At 38.5% G+C, this 16,076-nt stretch overlaps 1 protein-coding gene across 1 annotated transcript in view; it reads right to left on the bottom strand.

The window, feature by feature from the left end:
* ARHGAP42 (Rho GTPase activating protein 42) overlaps nt 1–16,076 on the bottom strand; it is a 201,625-nt gene that overhangs the window by 111,544 nt on the left and 74,005 nt on the right. Inside the window, exon 3 of the mRNA XM_060771073.2 lies at nt 14,690–14,751. Coding sequence (XP_060627056.2) covers nt 14,690–14,751 — 62 coding nt within the window. The remainder of the gene's footprint in view (nt 1–14,689; nt 14,752–16,076) is intronic.

Genomic DNA, 16,076 nt, shown 5'->3' with positions numbered 1-16,076 from the left:
ATATGGAGTTCAAATCCCCAAAGAGCAATTGTTTGAGTCCCAGTCCAGCCATGGGAACCCACTGGGAGAGCTTGGACAAATCTGACTGTTTTTGTGACCAGGGTCTTCTGATTGAAATGCTACGAATAAAGACAACAAAATCCACTTGATGCTACCCTATTAGTGACCTCACAGAGACAATATTCTCAAAGGTCTATACCTAACCTTATTGATTGTTATAATGTTATTCTTTTAACTTGTTTTTAACTGTTTTTATCATGTTTAAGTATTGCATTTGCTTTGTTAACCGCTCTGAGTCGCCCTGAGGGCTGAGAAGAATGGTATACAAATATAGTAAATAAATAAATAAATAAATCCAGAAGCTTTGGCAACACACTTTTACATCATAAAGTTCAGATTTGATTATACTTTGAAAAGCTATTTAATGCTACAACATCCAGAATACCCTAGCCAACATGGTAATTTCTGAGTACACTGACTAGGGGATTCTGGCAATTCCAGTCCAAATATGCAACATTTCTAACCTCTGGTCTGGAACTAATAACCTCATCAGCCAGACAAGAAAATTGATCTTTCCTTTATTATCAAAGCATTCCAAGCATATTTAGATAGTATTACGCCCCATCCCTCAAATGGAAAGACACTCTGCCAAAGCCTGGAGAACACCCACCACCCACTCTACAGCTGATGTGACCTTCCCATGCTCTCCGCATTGTTTGTTTTATCATAGTTTAAGGGTGAGACTGCAGCAGTGTTCATGTCAAGCATTTACATGCCTCAAAGGCAGAACTCATACAAACACCATCCTTTTCAAATGAACACTCAGATGCGCAGACATCCAAAGATCTCCTCTGTATAGAGGAGTAGGTTTTCTGCTATGTACACAACAGGGATTAGACACATCCTTCAAAATTCGAACAAGTAGAAATTAGAGTCCGGCCTTCCTGACAAAGGACTTAGCAGTGGAAAGGCAGCTGAAAACTCAGTGAAGCAGCCAACCTCTTTCATGCTAAAGTCTCCAGATTCCGTTCCTGCAAACTTCAATGAGCAGCAGTAATAGGAAGGAAACCTGTGTTGGAAAACCACTACCAGATAAAAAAGAGAGCACCAGGCTTACAATAGTAGCAGTCCAACTAGATAGCAAGCAATGACTCTCCACACACACACCCCTGTAAAAAAAAAACAACAACAACAACAAAAAATCCAATGCAACACTATGGGCAACAGATGTTCCCATAATTATCTGTACACAGATGGTTTCAACAATATACATAAGGAAGCTAATAACCCAGCTAATATAGAACATTTCATGTTACTGCTGAGCACTGGTTAAAATAAAGACAATATTTTAGGAAGGAACTTTTCTCAAGCAATTTACTGTGGGACAAAGACCAGTCAGACATTGATTTATATTACACAACATGAGCATATCTAGCTGTTAGAGAAGGAGTGAAGAAACCTTAAAACACCTAAATAGGAATTGGAACAAAGTCAATCCTTCCTTGAACTGGTTCAACAGCAGCTCTGTTGTGGATTTTGGATTTCCAGATGGAGAACACAGGCAGGTTTGTCCATCATTATGTTTTATTGTGCTGCTACATACGGAGTAGACTCCAAAGTAGGTAGACAACTTCGAAATTTTTAAACCATGGTAATACTGAACTGCAATTTTCATCCTATTCACTCCATTCTAGGGCATTGAGCCCACGGTGGCGCAGTGGGTTAAAGCCCTGTGCCGGCAGGACTGAAGACTGACAGGTCGCAGGTTCGAATCCGGGGAGAGGCGGATGAGCTCCCTCTATCAGCTCCAGCTCCTCATGCGGGGACATGAGAGAAGCCTCCCACAAGGATGATAAAACATCAAAATCATCTGGGCATCCCCTGGGCAACGTCCTTGCAGACGGCCAATTCTCTCACAACAGGACACTCCTGACACGACAAAAAAAAAGGGGGGGGCATTTGATCGAAGTTTGTTCTTGCTGTGTGCCTTAAGGTAGTTTCTGAATTATGGCTACTTTAAGGCAACTCTATTATAGAGGGGTTTTTTTTTAAAAAAAAAGGATTTGGTTGGGGACAAGGGGAGACGCCAATGACTTCCTTGGAGGCTGAGAAAGGTTGAGTAGGGATTTCAACTTCTTAGGCCAGCCACCACACTGGCCTGGCACCTTGTGTGAAAGTAGCCATATAGGAACAGTTAATATACTGGTTCAGAGGACAACTTCACAAAAATAAAGGTTCAAGTAAGGAGTCTGCTGCTTTTATTAAACCTCTCTTATCCTATCAGACTGACCATGCTAATAAATCAATGAACTGAATATTTGACCTTAGTAGGTCAATTTTCAAGAGGTCACTACTAGTTGAATTAAAACTCTATTCTTTCAGCTTAGCACTTAAGATTAATAAATTGACTGAAATTCTATAACTGAACTCCCATATACTTTGTCCTTTTGGAAGCTGCCTGATGTCATACATTTGTTGACCTAACTTTGTTTTGCCTAACACTGACTAGCAGCAGGTCTTCTGAATCTCAAATAAATGTTTCATCACCTCCTTTGTGGCCCTTTTTTGAAAATGGACAGTGATGAAATCTTTGCCTTCCTGCATACTAAGAGAGAATTTTGTGACTGAGATATGATCTTCTCCCATCTCATATATCTATACTGTACTCGTGAGAAAATATGTACGACACATGATTTTCCCTCTTTACAGAAAGCATTTTCTTAAATTCCTCAGTCAGGAATCTCACCACATTGAGAGAAAGATTATTCAAAATCTGGAAGCAAACAGGGATCACTCTGTTGCTCTCAACAGAATTGAGTGTTAATAAGCATTGTGTGTTATCCCAAATGAAATAAATAATTGGTGCATTAATTCTGTTCAAGGAAACATGCTTCCATAGGTGGGTTGAGCTTCTTAGAGTAGAACTGAATAGAGATGATACTATTATCCACCGGGATTGTGGGACAGCATTAAGATCACTCTGACCAAAAGGTCACGAGTTCGAAGCCTACCCGGGTTGGAGTGGGTTTCCAACCAATTGTGTAGCCCGTTGTCGACCTTTGTAACCCGAAAGACAGTTGCATCTGTCAAGTAGGAAAATAAGGTACCACCTTAAAGTGTGGGGAGGCTAAATTAACTAATTTATGAGGCCATAAAAAAAGACTTCAGCAAAAGCATGCAGGGAATGCGGAAGCACTTCATCAGTGTCGCAGATGGATGATGAAAGCGACAGCTCCCCTGGTGGCCAGAAAAAGTTTAATAGCCTCTATCTATGTCTGTATATGTTGTTTGCCATATATGTGTACACTGTAATCTGCCCTGAGTCCCCTGCAGGTTGAGAAGGGCGGAATATAAAAGCTGTAAATAAATAAAAATAAATAAATATTAAAGATAGCTTGTTCCATCTTAATGGTCATAGTGGAGCAAATCCACAAGGCTCTTAGATATGAAAGATTAAAGAGGGGTCTTTTCTAACAGTGATGGACAGAAAATTGCATGCATTTCTCTGTAAGCTTCATTTGCTCATTTTTCTGGTCTTCTTCCATCAGCACATCAAGGGTTTGTTTGTTTTTAATTACAGACGGGTTTAGTCTTGTTGCTTTTAGGCTCACATTGTTCTAGCTGTATTTGCCTCATTACTTTTGGCTTTACATATTAAAGTGGTTTTAATTGTTTTTATATTTTTCTGTCACCTTGACTGCAGACTAGAAGGAACAACACAAGTAAAATACAGAAACTACCTTGTTTCACATAACATTCATGGGTTGTCAATTTATGTCACGAGTGCCATAAGCATGGATGTATGTGTGCCATGCCAGGGGAACACACCAATTGTGATACATGAATAATAGAGCTGGGCGAGATCACAAGGGCCATCCAGTCCAACCCCCTGCCAAAAGGGCTAAATTTCTCCCTTCTTCTCTTGTTTGAGTATTATCCTGCTGGTTGCTTGTTAGATCAATATTTGTTTTATTTAGCTCCCACCCACCAGGACAAGCCATTTTAACCTCAGGGGCATGTCTTCATGTACAATCCACTAAAAATTAGACCTCCAAAGAAGTCATTCTGTGGTAGTTACTTGAACCACTGTAAATGTGTCCTCCAAATTTCAACCACTTGGCTTGTAGATTTGCTGGTACTGTCTTTATGAACAAAAATCAGCCAGGATCAAATAAATTACAGTAAATAAAATAAAATGCTTCCTATTATTTCTTTGCCTTTGGGGGACATGCAGTAGTTAATATAAAAATCCCCATATATATCCTTTTTGATGCAATGATCTAGTTGCTTTCATTTGAGGTAGGGATTGACTTCCCATTGGGGTCAAGCAATACAAGACATGTACATTATTTTTATTATTACTGTATTAATTCATTTTAATTAAATAATTAACAACATACAGTATAAAAAGAATTCAAAATAATAAACATTTTACTAGCACTTAACCCCACCACCTAGGTCTGTTTGCTTCCTCTGCTATAAATTTATGAGTCAAATGTCATCTCTAAAAGGTCACATCCAAAATTCCTAACCAACAAGGTTGGATAGTTTTCCCTTATCATTCTCTAGAATATATTTAATGAAAATTGACCAATGTGAGTCAAATTCCAATATCTTACCACCACCCCCCCGCCGCCCCAAACACCATCATTTCCATTCATAGCTTGTCATTTAATGCTACATTCCATACCTCCCCATACCATGCTTCCAACATGAGATTGATTACTATCTTCCAATTCCTTGCAGTGATAAGTCTTGCCACAATGCACATTATAACTTAAAACGTATCAATCACTTTTATGCTAAACTTCAAAACACTGGAATTCTTATTGGGAGGTGGAAGGTGGGGTGGTGGCAATAAATAACCAGAATGTACCGGTTGGATTTTTTTGAGAAACAAATATTCTTGTGCATGGCAGTGCAAACATTTCTATCCTCCTTTCTGTTTGATAATAGGCTTCATTGAAGCCCCTGGTGGCACAATGGGTTAAATCCTTGAGCCAGCAGGACTGCTGACCGAAAGGTCAGTGTTTCTAATCTAAGGAGCAGGGTGAGCTCCCATCTGTCAGCTCCAGTTTCTCATGCAGGGACATGAGAGAAACCTCCCACAGGATGGTCAAACATCCGGCCATCCCCTGGATAACATCCTTGCAGACAGCCAATTCTCTCACACCAGAAGTGACTTGCGGTTTCTCAAGTCGTTACTGACACGAAAAAAAGCTTCCAAGGAAGATAGAAATAAGTGAAAAAGCAATATTCCAACTCCATTTGAAAGGAAATGGTAATTTTATAAAGTTCTAAGGGGAGAATTATAGTACACCCCAAGCCCAAAATTCAAAAACAAGGGTAAAATGTTTGTAAGGCGGGTTTTGATTTCACTTCCTGGAAGCTTCAGTTTAAAAAAGCTCAAATAGGAAATTATGGGAATGATTTTTTATTTATTTATTTATTTATTTCGGGTATTTTTACCCCACCCTTCTCAACCCCCTTGGGGGGACTCAGGGCGGCTTTTAGCCAGCACATATTTGATGCCTACAATTAAACACAATAAAATACACAACAAACAGTAATTATAAATAATTAAAACATTGAGTTAATACAATAAAATCTACTAGAAAGAAGCCAGCCTGGTGGTCATCGTTTCGCCGAGTTCTGTAGTTAGTGATTCCATTCAGCTTATCATTTTTCTCCATGGAAGTCTATTTTCTTTTCAAATGCAGAGATATAGACCAAAACAGGTCAAGCAGAGACTGAATACAATAACAAGCTTCTGCAAAGCAATTTTCTGAATCCACTAGTATGTAATTTTTAGCACACCCTAGATAAGCTTATGGAACAAAAAGAACAACACAGTTCATTACGTTTTCAATGTACGTTTTTAAATTTATGTAAGTTGTAGAGGCAATGAATGTTTGTGGATATACTTGTAAAGCTCAGATGACACTATACAAATAAATAAACGTAGTAGTAGTAGTAAAAACACACGCACAAAGTACACATATGTGTGCACATACATGTACCTGTCCCAAATCCTAAGTATCTGTATTTGCGTGGAGTTTGACTGATGTCTGAATGTTTGATTAATGTTTCAAATAGATGCATTATATCAAAACAATTTGCTTTTAAAATGACAATTAAAATCACTTGTTTCTGCAGTCACGGTTTCACTTGAGGGCACAGCTACCCACTGCGAAAGGTGGACTTCCCAGCATATGCAGCTGGATGAGGATTGTGTGAGAGATGAATTAGAGAACTTGGAGAACCAGTCTAAACATACTAATAATCAAATGCAAAAATAGGTGGTATCATAGTACCACTCTTGGATATATCTACCATGTGAATTTTGACAGATGATACCACTTGATTGTCCTGATACCATTACTTTCATTCCAAGAGCATGTCATGTCATACCCAATGGCAGTCTTGTATGACAAGTCCTATAGTATTTTAATATACTATTTCTCCCTGGTGATGAAAAGCAAAGGAAGAAATAAAAGAAAGGAGAAAGAGAAAGGAAAGAAAAAGAATTCAGGGAATGCTGGTTATGGAAAGGATGATGGGAATGATGGCTAAGCTAATTAAAATCTGTAGGCAGAACTAGGAGAACCAAATATTGCTATATATTAGTAATATGATAAGCGATCAGAGGTGATGGGAATGATACTTCAACATTTGGAAGGTAATAGATAAGGGATATTTTGGGGCCTTGGACCGCAAGAAGATCAAACCAGTCCATGCTCCAGGAAATAAAGCCCGACTGCTCACTGGAGGAAAGGAAAATAGAGGCAAAGTTGAAGTACTTTGGCCACCGAATGAGAAGACAGGAAAGCTTGGAGAAGACAATTATGATGGGAAAAAGGAAGAAAGGCAGACCATGGGCAAGATGGTATCCTTGAAGTGACTGGCTTGACCTTGAAGGAGCTGGGGGTGGCCACGGCTGACAGGGAGATCTGGTGTGGGCTGGTCTGTGAGGTCATGAAGAGTCGGAAGCGACTGGACACAGCAGGCTAAACAACTGTGCTACAGAAAAATCCTGCTGATCAAAAGGTCAACAGTTGGAGCTTGGGCCAGGATTGAGCACCCACCATTAGCCCCAGCTCACCTGCCCACCCAGCAGGTCGAAAGAAGAAATGTGAGTAAATAAAAATAAGAACCATTTTTAGAAGAGAGGTAATAATGGTGCCCTTAAGGACATCGATATGGCATGGAAGATGGAGCAACAGCACACATCCCCAGCACCTTGGCACAGCCTCCAAAATGCCAGAAATAAGATGGGAAAAACTGCCTTTGCCTCTGTTGTGTTGTCTGTTTCTTGTTATTGTATAATCGGCATTGAATGCTTGTCGTATTCTGTAAAGCCGCTCTGAGTTTCCTTCGAGGTGAGAAGAGCAGGGTATAAAAACTGTAAATAAATAAATATTTTGTCCTTCTAACACTGCTCCAATGCTACTGCTGTTCCATCATTTTCAAATAAATGGAAGCTACTAGGAAAAAGAACAGACTGTTTTTAATTGCTTGAAAAGAAATGGCTTTTTAGACCTTGAAGATATCAAAACCTACAACAATAAATCCAGACTATTAAAAGTAATGAAATGAAAGATGATCAAACAAAACAAGGAAGATAGCAGCATCAAAAATAGTCAACATGAATAACTGTATACCAAAAAGCCTTACTATCAGTTTCTCTAAAGAAAGCAAAATGAAAGCCTAAAGCAGGTGAAAGACAGTGAAGTGTGGCTGTTATGGTTCTATTAATCTTTTGAAAGTAAAAACAACAAGGTTTCATGTGCCTCTTTATGTAAGAAAAGACGTGCTTTTCCCTTATTCCACATGTCATTGTAGACATTCTTGGCAAGCAACTTTGTACTTAAAGCCATTTTTCGCTAACTATTAAAAAGGAAGTACTAAGACTGTGCGGCATGACTTATTTCTGACTGTAGGTGACTATGACAGTATATTACATGGGTGTCTCCATCTATCAGAGCATTTTATTGAAAGAAATTATTCTGTCTAAACTTCAAGCTAAAATAGGAATCTAATGTGAATACAGAATATCCATTCTTTCATGCTCTCTGTCTCTCAAAAAAGAATTTAGATGATACTGATAATAATGCTGCATGCAAAAATCAAGCTTTTATGCATGGAATGAGCAGTTTGCAATATGTTTCTGAGTAGATATATGTGTTAGAGAAAAAAAAACCACACACATTTGCATATATAGCGGGCCCTTGCTATTTGCAAGATTTCAGTTTAAAGATCTCTTATTGATACCAAAATCAATGGATGCTCACATCATATTATACTTACTTACTTAGACGATCCCAGTAAAATTGTTATCCAAGATTGGTGTACTGGCGGTGGGTATGTAGGTGACTGTGGAGCCCTATTCTTGACCTGCATGTTCTCCTGTAGCGAGGGCATTGGCTTCCAGGTGGAAGGCAGTCCTGATCAGGATTGACTTGATGTGCCTTCCTCTTGGCACATTTCTCTCTTTTGCGCCTCTTCAAATTCTACAGCACTGTTGGTCACATCTGACCTCCAGCTGGAGCGCTCAAGGGCCAGGGCTTCCCAGTTCTCAGTGTCTATGCCAGAGCTTTTAAGGTTGGCTTTGAGCCCATCTTTAAATCTCTTTTCCTGCCCACCAACGTTCCGTTTTCCATTCTTGAGTTCGTAGTAGAGCAACTGCTTTGGGAGACGGTGGTCGGGCATCTGGACAACGTGGCCGGTCCAGGTTGATGGCGGAGGACCATTCCTTCAGTTCTGGTGTCCTTTGCTTCTTCCAGCATGCTGACATTTGTCCATTTGTCTTCCCAAGAGGTTTGCAGGATTTTTGGAAGCAATGCTGATGGAATTGTACTAGGAGTTGCATGTGACGTCTGTAGATAGTCTACAGGAGAATAGCTCTATAAACAAGCACCTTGGTATCCCTACGGATGTCCCAGTCCTCAAACACTCCCTGCTTCATTCAGAAAAATGCTGCACTCACAGAGCTCAGGCGGTGTTGTATATAATTTCCCATTATATACAATGATGTAGTAAATGATGTCCTTTACATAAAATGGCAAAATTCAAAAATTGCTTTGGGGATTTTTTAATATATGTTTTCAAACTATGGATGGTCGAATCTGTGGACAGATAATCTGTTGATTAGATAGACAACTGTATAATACTTGAAAACAGTGGTTTTCAATCTGTGGACCCCCAGATGTTTTGGCCTTCAACGCCCAGAAATCCTAATTGCTGGTAAACTGGCTGGGATTTCTGTGACCTGTAGTCCAAAACACATGGGGACCACAGATTGAGAACCACTGTGTTAAAAATACTGTAAGAAAGAATGTACCATGCTCATGTCCATAAAAGAAGTTCAGAAGTCACACAAGATACTGTTCCTTGGAATCTGCTATTTCAGAATAAAGGAAGGGAGGAAAATTGCATATTTCAAAGTTTGTCACGGCTGCATATTCAGCACTGCTGTCAAAAAGAGCCAGGACATGCAGAATAGCCAGCTGTTCCAAGAATAAAAGCATCTGGTTCCACCTGCCCTTGCCTGGTAGGTGGCTCACATCTGACAAAGGGACTGTTTTCCTCCCATGGCCGATTTAGTGCTTTAAACTAGATAGAGCTGAAGAAGTAATATTCAAGACCTGGAGTGGAGAACTAATGAGATTGTCTATTTCCTGCTGTCAGAAAGAGCTCGGAGTCCAAAAAGATGTATTTCTGCCAGAAGATCAACAGCTCTTGGTCCTCGTGTGACTTTTAAAGAACAGTGGATTTCCAAGGACAGTTTTCACTAATGTCCAAAAATGTAGGCAGGTAGCAGGCTGATATTTGGAAGAAGTACTGGCAAGTTATGTAAAACTGAGGGATAGTTTTCAAATATTTAAATAGTACACCCACATCTAATTTCATTGTAAATTTATATTCAACCTATATATGTTTTTTAAAGGCAGTAACATTACTACTAATAATAATGTATTTATTACCCACCTCTCCTTATGACTAGAGGCAGGGTGTAACATGATAAAACAGAATACTATTAGAATACATATAACAAAATACACAGGTTAACATTCACAAGTTAAAATTGACTGGATAGACCTGCTGGAATAGACTAGTCTTTAGTAGCAGTTTCATATAACTCTTAAAAAGCAAAAAATCTAAGACAAGGACCATTTCACAAGCTGACTATGTTGTCCAGCATTTTTGGCTTAATACATAAATAAAATACTTATAGTCCACAAGTAAAACATCTCTAAGATGTGCAATGCTTATGATTATGATTGTATTCCCCATATCATTTCAGGTGACAAGCTAATTGCCTGTTTGCATTACATTTTTGTTGCTACTTCGTAACTGTAATTTTGCTACTGTTATGAATCGTAATACAAATATCTGATATACAGGGTGCATTTTCATTCACTGGACCAAATTTGGCACAAATACCCAATATACCCAAATCTGAGTACTGGTGGGGTTGGGAGGTAGGGATTGATTTTATCATTTGGGAGTTTATAGTTCATCTACAATCAAAGAGCATTTTGAACTCCATTCATGAAGGAATTGAACCAGTCTTGGTGCACAGAACTCCCATGACCAACAGAAAATACTGGAAGGGTTTGGTGGGTACTGACCTTGAGTTTTGGAGTTGTAGTTCACCTGCATCCAGAGAGCACTGTGGACTCAAACAATGATGGATCTGGACCAAACTTGGCATGGATACTCAATATGCCCAAATGTGAACATTGGTGGAGTTTGGGAGATATAGACCTTGACATTTGGGAGTTGAAGTTGCTGAGATTTATCATTCACCTATCATTCACCTATCATCATCATCATCATCATCATCATCATCATCATCATCATCCTACAATCAAAGAGCATTCTGAACCCCACCAATAGAATTGAGCCTAATTTCCCAAACAGAATCCCCATGACCAACAGAAAATACTGTGTTTTCTGATGGTTTTTAGCAACCACCATGACACCCCCTCATGACCCCTCCAGTGGTCCTGACCCCCAGGTGTAGCATAGCTTTGAACCTCTAGAAAATAGTGATGCTTCTTCTTAATATTCACCCTCTTTCGCTGTTATTTTCAAATATTTCAATAAAAACTATTTAAAAAAAGAAAAAGAAAATAGTGATGGAACAAACTTTATCTCAACCAGTGATGCTCACACACGCTTTGTCACTGTGTGCATAGCTTTGAACTTCTAGAAAATAGTGATGCTTCTTAATATTCACCCTCTTTCGCTGTTATTTTCAAATATTTCAATAAAAACTATTTTAAAAAAGAAAAAGAAAATAGTGATGCTTGGAACAAACTTTATCTCAACCAGTGATGTGAGTAGATTGGACTGAAAGCAATCCTGTGACCAGGTAGACCCTTTGGCTAATGTTATTGTTTGTTGTCTATTTGTCCTTCTGCACAGTTCCAGAATTCAATCCATCTCTGGGTTTCACTTGGGAAATACATTAGGGTAGATATTTCAATCCTATTCAACAATATCGTATGTGAAACTGAAAGTATAATGCAGCCATCATGACTGAGATACTGATAATTTTTTATATATTCACCTCATGACCAGAACGATTACTAATTGATCTTTTGCCTGCTGCTATGGCCATCCAACTTCAAAGCATTGTCATGCCAGAATAAATGTCTTTGAAGAAGACTGGAATAAAGATTTCAATAATCAAAGTGTTGTTTGACCTATACTCTGAATTCTTTCAATTTTCTTTCCTAAAAAAGATACAGCATTAATCTGTATACAAAGAGGTAGTAGAATAAAGCAACATTTGAATTGTTGGCTTAGTGTTTTGTCAGCTTTATAGCGGAACAATACTTACTTTTGGAAAATCAAGCCCAAGTTGGAAAATATGTCTATTCAAAAATCACTGCAAACACCGTTATAGATTAATAGCTGTCCTATGTAAAATTTAAAGGTTTGAAAGTTTTTTTACCCTAGAAGGAAAACTATGAGGTAGAAGCATGCCAAGTATTTCAGGAGTCTGATCCTTCACTATATAAGTATATTTACTGACTCCAACTTTCATTTTAGGCTTTAAAAATCATTGCCTCTTTGTTAAAAGCTTTTCTCTTGAACTTTAACTTGTGATCTATTTTACCAAAAGAAACACAGCAAAGCTCGGAAAGCAATGTTAGCCAAGATTTGGTATTATTAAGCTAAAAAAGTACATATGGACTAGGTTGTTGTAGGTTTTTCTAGAGCATGGCCATATTGCCCAAAAAACCTACAACAACCCAGTGATTCTGGTCATGAAAGCCTTCAACAATACATTACATATGGACTGCTTGAATAAAGGAAGTTTTAACACACTATTAATTACAACACATACAGAACAAAAGCTTAGCCAAACTTCACAAAACGAGTCTATGTCACTGATATGTCACAGTGGTTTGTAAGCTTCTGGAAGCCTCTAACTATGTGGAACTACAAGGCTCATTATCTACAAGTTGCTTCTGGGTGCTTTGGCTGATACCAAATGAGAGACTCCCCCTGGGCACACAGAAGACTGGGCAATTTGGAAGGCGCTGAACAGATTGTGTTCTAGCACCACGGGATGCAGAGCCAACCTTAAGAAATGGGGTCACAAATTGGAGTCCACAACATGCGAGTGTGGAGAAGACCAAACCACAGACCATGTTACAATATAGCCTGAGCCCTGCCACATGCACAATGCACCTTCTTATACCACACCAGAGGCACTCCAAGTCACCAGCTACTGATCAAAGGACATTTAATATAATGCTAAGTTTTTACATTTTGTGTTTTTAAAATACATTTCAACTGTACCCTTGGTTTGCTTCTGATACAATAAATAAATAAATCTACAAGTGGAATGGCCATGGTGGCTGGGGGTAATGGAAACTGTAGTTCAGTGCATCTGAAGTGTGGTAAGATGGAAAGGAATGGATATGAGTAACACACAAGGAAGATTCCAAGTAAAACAGGGTTTAGCCATACAACCCACTGGATGTTCCTAGACCAGTTGCTCACAGGCAAGTTGGAGGGAATAAAAACTATCTATGACGTTCTCAGCTCTGCTGGGAAAATGTGATGAAAATGCATGGGATTAAAAAAAAAGATCTCAATGGTTCCCACAATCAATACCACAGGGATTAAGAGACTGATATGAAGGTGGTGGGAAATGTGTAATATGATTATCCAAGAGAACAACTAAAAAGAGGGGTTGAAGGCTCTTAACTGTTCAAATAAGAAAAAAACTTATAGCTGAAGTACAGAGACTGGAAGGGAGTATGTAGGGAACATAGACTCTTGACAGAATTATAAACGGTAGTGTTTGGTGAATAAGTTAGTTTTGGTCTGTTGTAGATTGCCAATTGATTTTTCAATGGCAAAACATTTTTTACTAACACAAACATTCCAATCTTTCCACATACATTTACATACTTCTAGAATGATGATAAAGTACTTGCACCAACTTTAACAAGTACTAAAATGGAATACAAGTCTTATGAGGAACATCTTAGGGAGTTGGGTATGTTCAGCTTGGAGAAGAGAAGAATGAGAGATGACATGAAAACTACCTTTCAATATTTAGAAGGCTGTCATATAGAAGATATAACCAGCTTGTTATATGCTGTTTCAGAAACTAGAATATGAACCAAAGGATTCAAATTACAAAGGAGGGCATTTTACTTAAAGATTGTGAAGAATCACTGTACTGTTGGAGATGTTTGATAATGAGATGGACTGCTTTGTAAGCATGGTGGACTCTCCATTTTTGCAGATCATTAAACAGAGATTGGGTTAATCTTTCAGGAGTTTTTAATTGTGTATGGTAGAGGCATAGAACAGATGGCTCTGAGAGTCTATGGTTCTAATATATTTTATACATTACTTGATTTTACTGCCCTTATATTTTGTTATTCCTACTGAAAATGTGTATTGTCCTGTGCCACCACAGGCAAATGTTGTCAATAAATCACAGTGCTGCCCTGCCAAGGTCCCTGACATCATTCAATTCTGGCTTTTCTGATAAACTCCCTTTTTTAAAAAATAGTCTACAATGTCTCATCAGCACACCTTAACATTAAAAACACATTAAAAACACAGAGAAAAGCAGAGGGGGGCTTTTGATCACTTCCAGTTTTGTTTTGGGTTCCTTTTGGGATTTGGGGCACTTCATGTGGTTCTTAGAAGGTCCTGTGGGCAGAAAACTGGTCTCTGGGCTTGCTGAAGTTGGCCATCCTATTGCAGATTAGTAGCACTAATTTCATGTGCTACAAATACTAACTACCTGCTAAGTAAATGTAATCCTATTCAAGAAAGCAAATAAATTGCTAGAGGATGGATAGAGAACAGTTTTCTTCATCCTCTATCTACATGTTCTTCTCTGCATCCAGCATTGAAATACAGTGAGCTGGAGAAGGGGTGGGATTCTTAATTTAAGAGGGATTAAAAATAAAAAAGTGAGGATTATGCCAGTTACCTGAATTTGATAAGTATGAAAGCAAACACAACAAGATACATGGAATTCCAACCACAAAACAATCTGTTTGTCATTCATCGGGAGGCAGTCAAAACTTGTTTCTTGAGGTCCTGTGATTTTCATAAACATGAAATAGAAGCTTTCCAGGAGAAAGCAGACTGACTTATTAAGTGAAACGTGAAACTGTACAAGCACATTGTCAGACAGACTTACCAGGCGTCGCCTCTCTTCTTCTACTGCAATCAGTAATCGAGCAAACTCCTTCAACGACTGAGCTACAAAATAAATGCAAAAAAGGAAACAGAATTAGTTTATACTCATTCTTTATTGCCTTTATACACACACACACACACACACAAAATGAAGAATCATATATTCTCTCTCTCTCTCTCTCTCTCTCTCTCTATATATATATATATATATACACACACACATACACACACACCCATTAATTAATTTCATTAAATAATTAAATCCTCACTGGCAAAGGGATCTGCCAGGGCTTGCTGCATCAGAGTCCAATCCAATATTACTCTTTTTGTCAACCTCCAGGATTTTGAAATGGCTACCAACAGCTAATTTAGAATATAAGAGAGATAAATATCTGTTTCTTGGGATGAAAAGGAATCAACATGTTGCTTCTATTTGTCTTTGGTTTGAGATGATGGAAACAATGATCCTCCAGAGAAGTTATCCACTCGTTTAAATGTAGTGCCTATTCCAGGGATTCCCAAACTAAGGTCTGCTGGCCAGATACAGCCCTCCAACATCATTCACCTAGCCCCCACCCAAAACTTTAGACGTAGGGTCACCCTAAGTCTGAAACTACTTGAAGTCACATAACAACAACGATCCTAATTAACTTGACTATCTCATCAGCTAAAAGCAGGCCCACACTTCTCACTGAAATACTGTTAAGTTTATGTTGATTAAATTGTTCTTCATTTTAAATACTGTATTGTTCTTTCATGTTTTTTGCATTGCAAATAAGATACGTGCAGTGTGCATTCATTCATCCCCCCCCCCAAACAACAGTCTGCCCCCGCCCTGACATTCTGAGGGACTGTGAACTGGCCCTCTGTTTAAAAAGTTGGAGAACCCCTGGCCTAAGTAATAGAAGACCTGGTCCACCATCTATTCAAATGGTATTTATATTCAAACAGTAGGGAGTGTTATTTAGGCACATTTCTGACTCATTTGAGTAACTGGTAGGTGATGTAGAAACTCACTTTCTTTTTAGTGGCTCTAACTATTTTGTGCCACAGAGTCACACTGGTGGACCTATAAACTCCTAGAGAGATCATTTGAATTGAATCTGTGAATAATCTAATCTACAAAAGTGAAACTTGAAAATGTGGAGGACTGGCTGTAATTTGCTCAAAAATAAACAGGCATATACAAAAATCTACATTTTCTAAATAATAAAAAAACACACACACAAAGTAGTGGTCTTTTTGCTTTAGAGTTAATTCACAAAAGCTGAAAATGCTTCTTTCTTTGGAGGGGGTGTCACGCATTGAGACATCTTTCCTCATTTTTGCAGCTCTTCTAAAGATGATTCTTTCCAATATTAGAAATGTTGACTTAAGGATGCCCAAGC

Source organism: Anolis sagrei, chromosome 3, assembly GCF_037176765.1.
Source record: "Anolis sagrei isolate rAnoSag1 chromosome 3, rAnoSag1.mat, whole genome shotgun sequence".
NCBI lineage: Eukaryota > Metazoa > Chordata > Lepidosauria > Squamata > Dactyloidae > Anolis > Anolis sagrei.
This window is presented reverse-complemented; position numbering and strand designations above follow the sequence as displayed.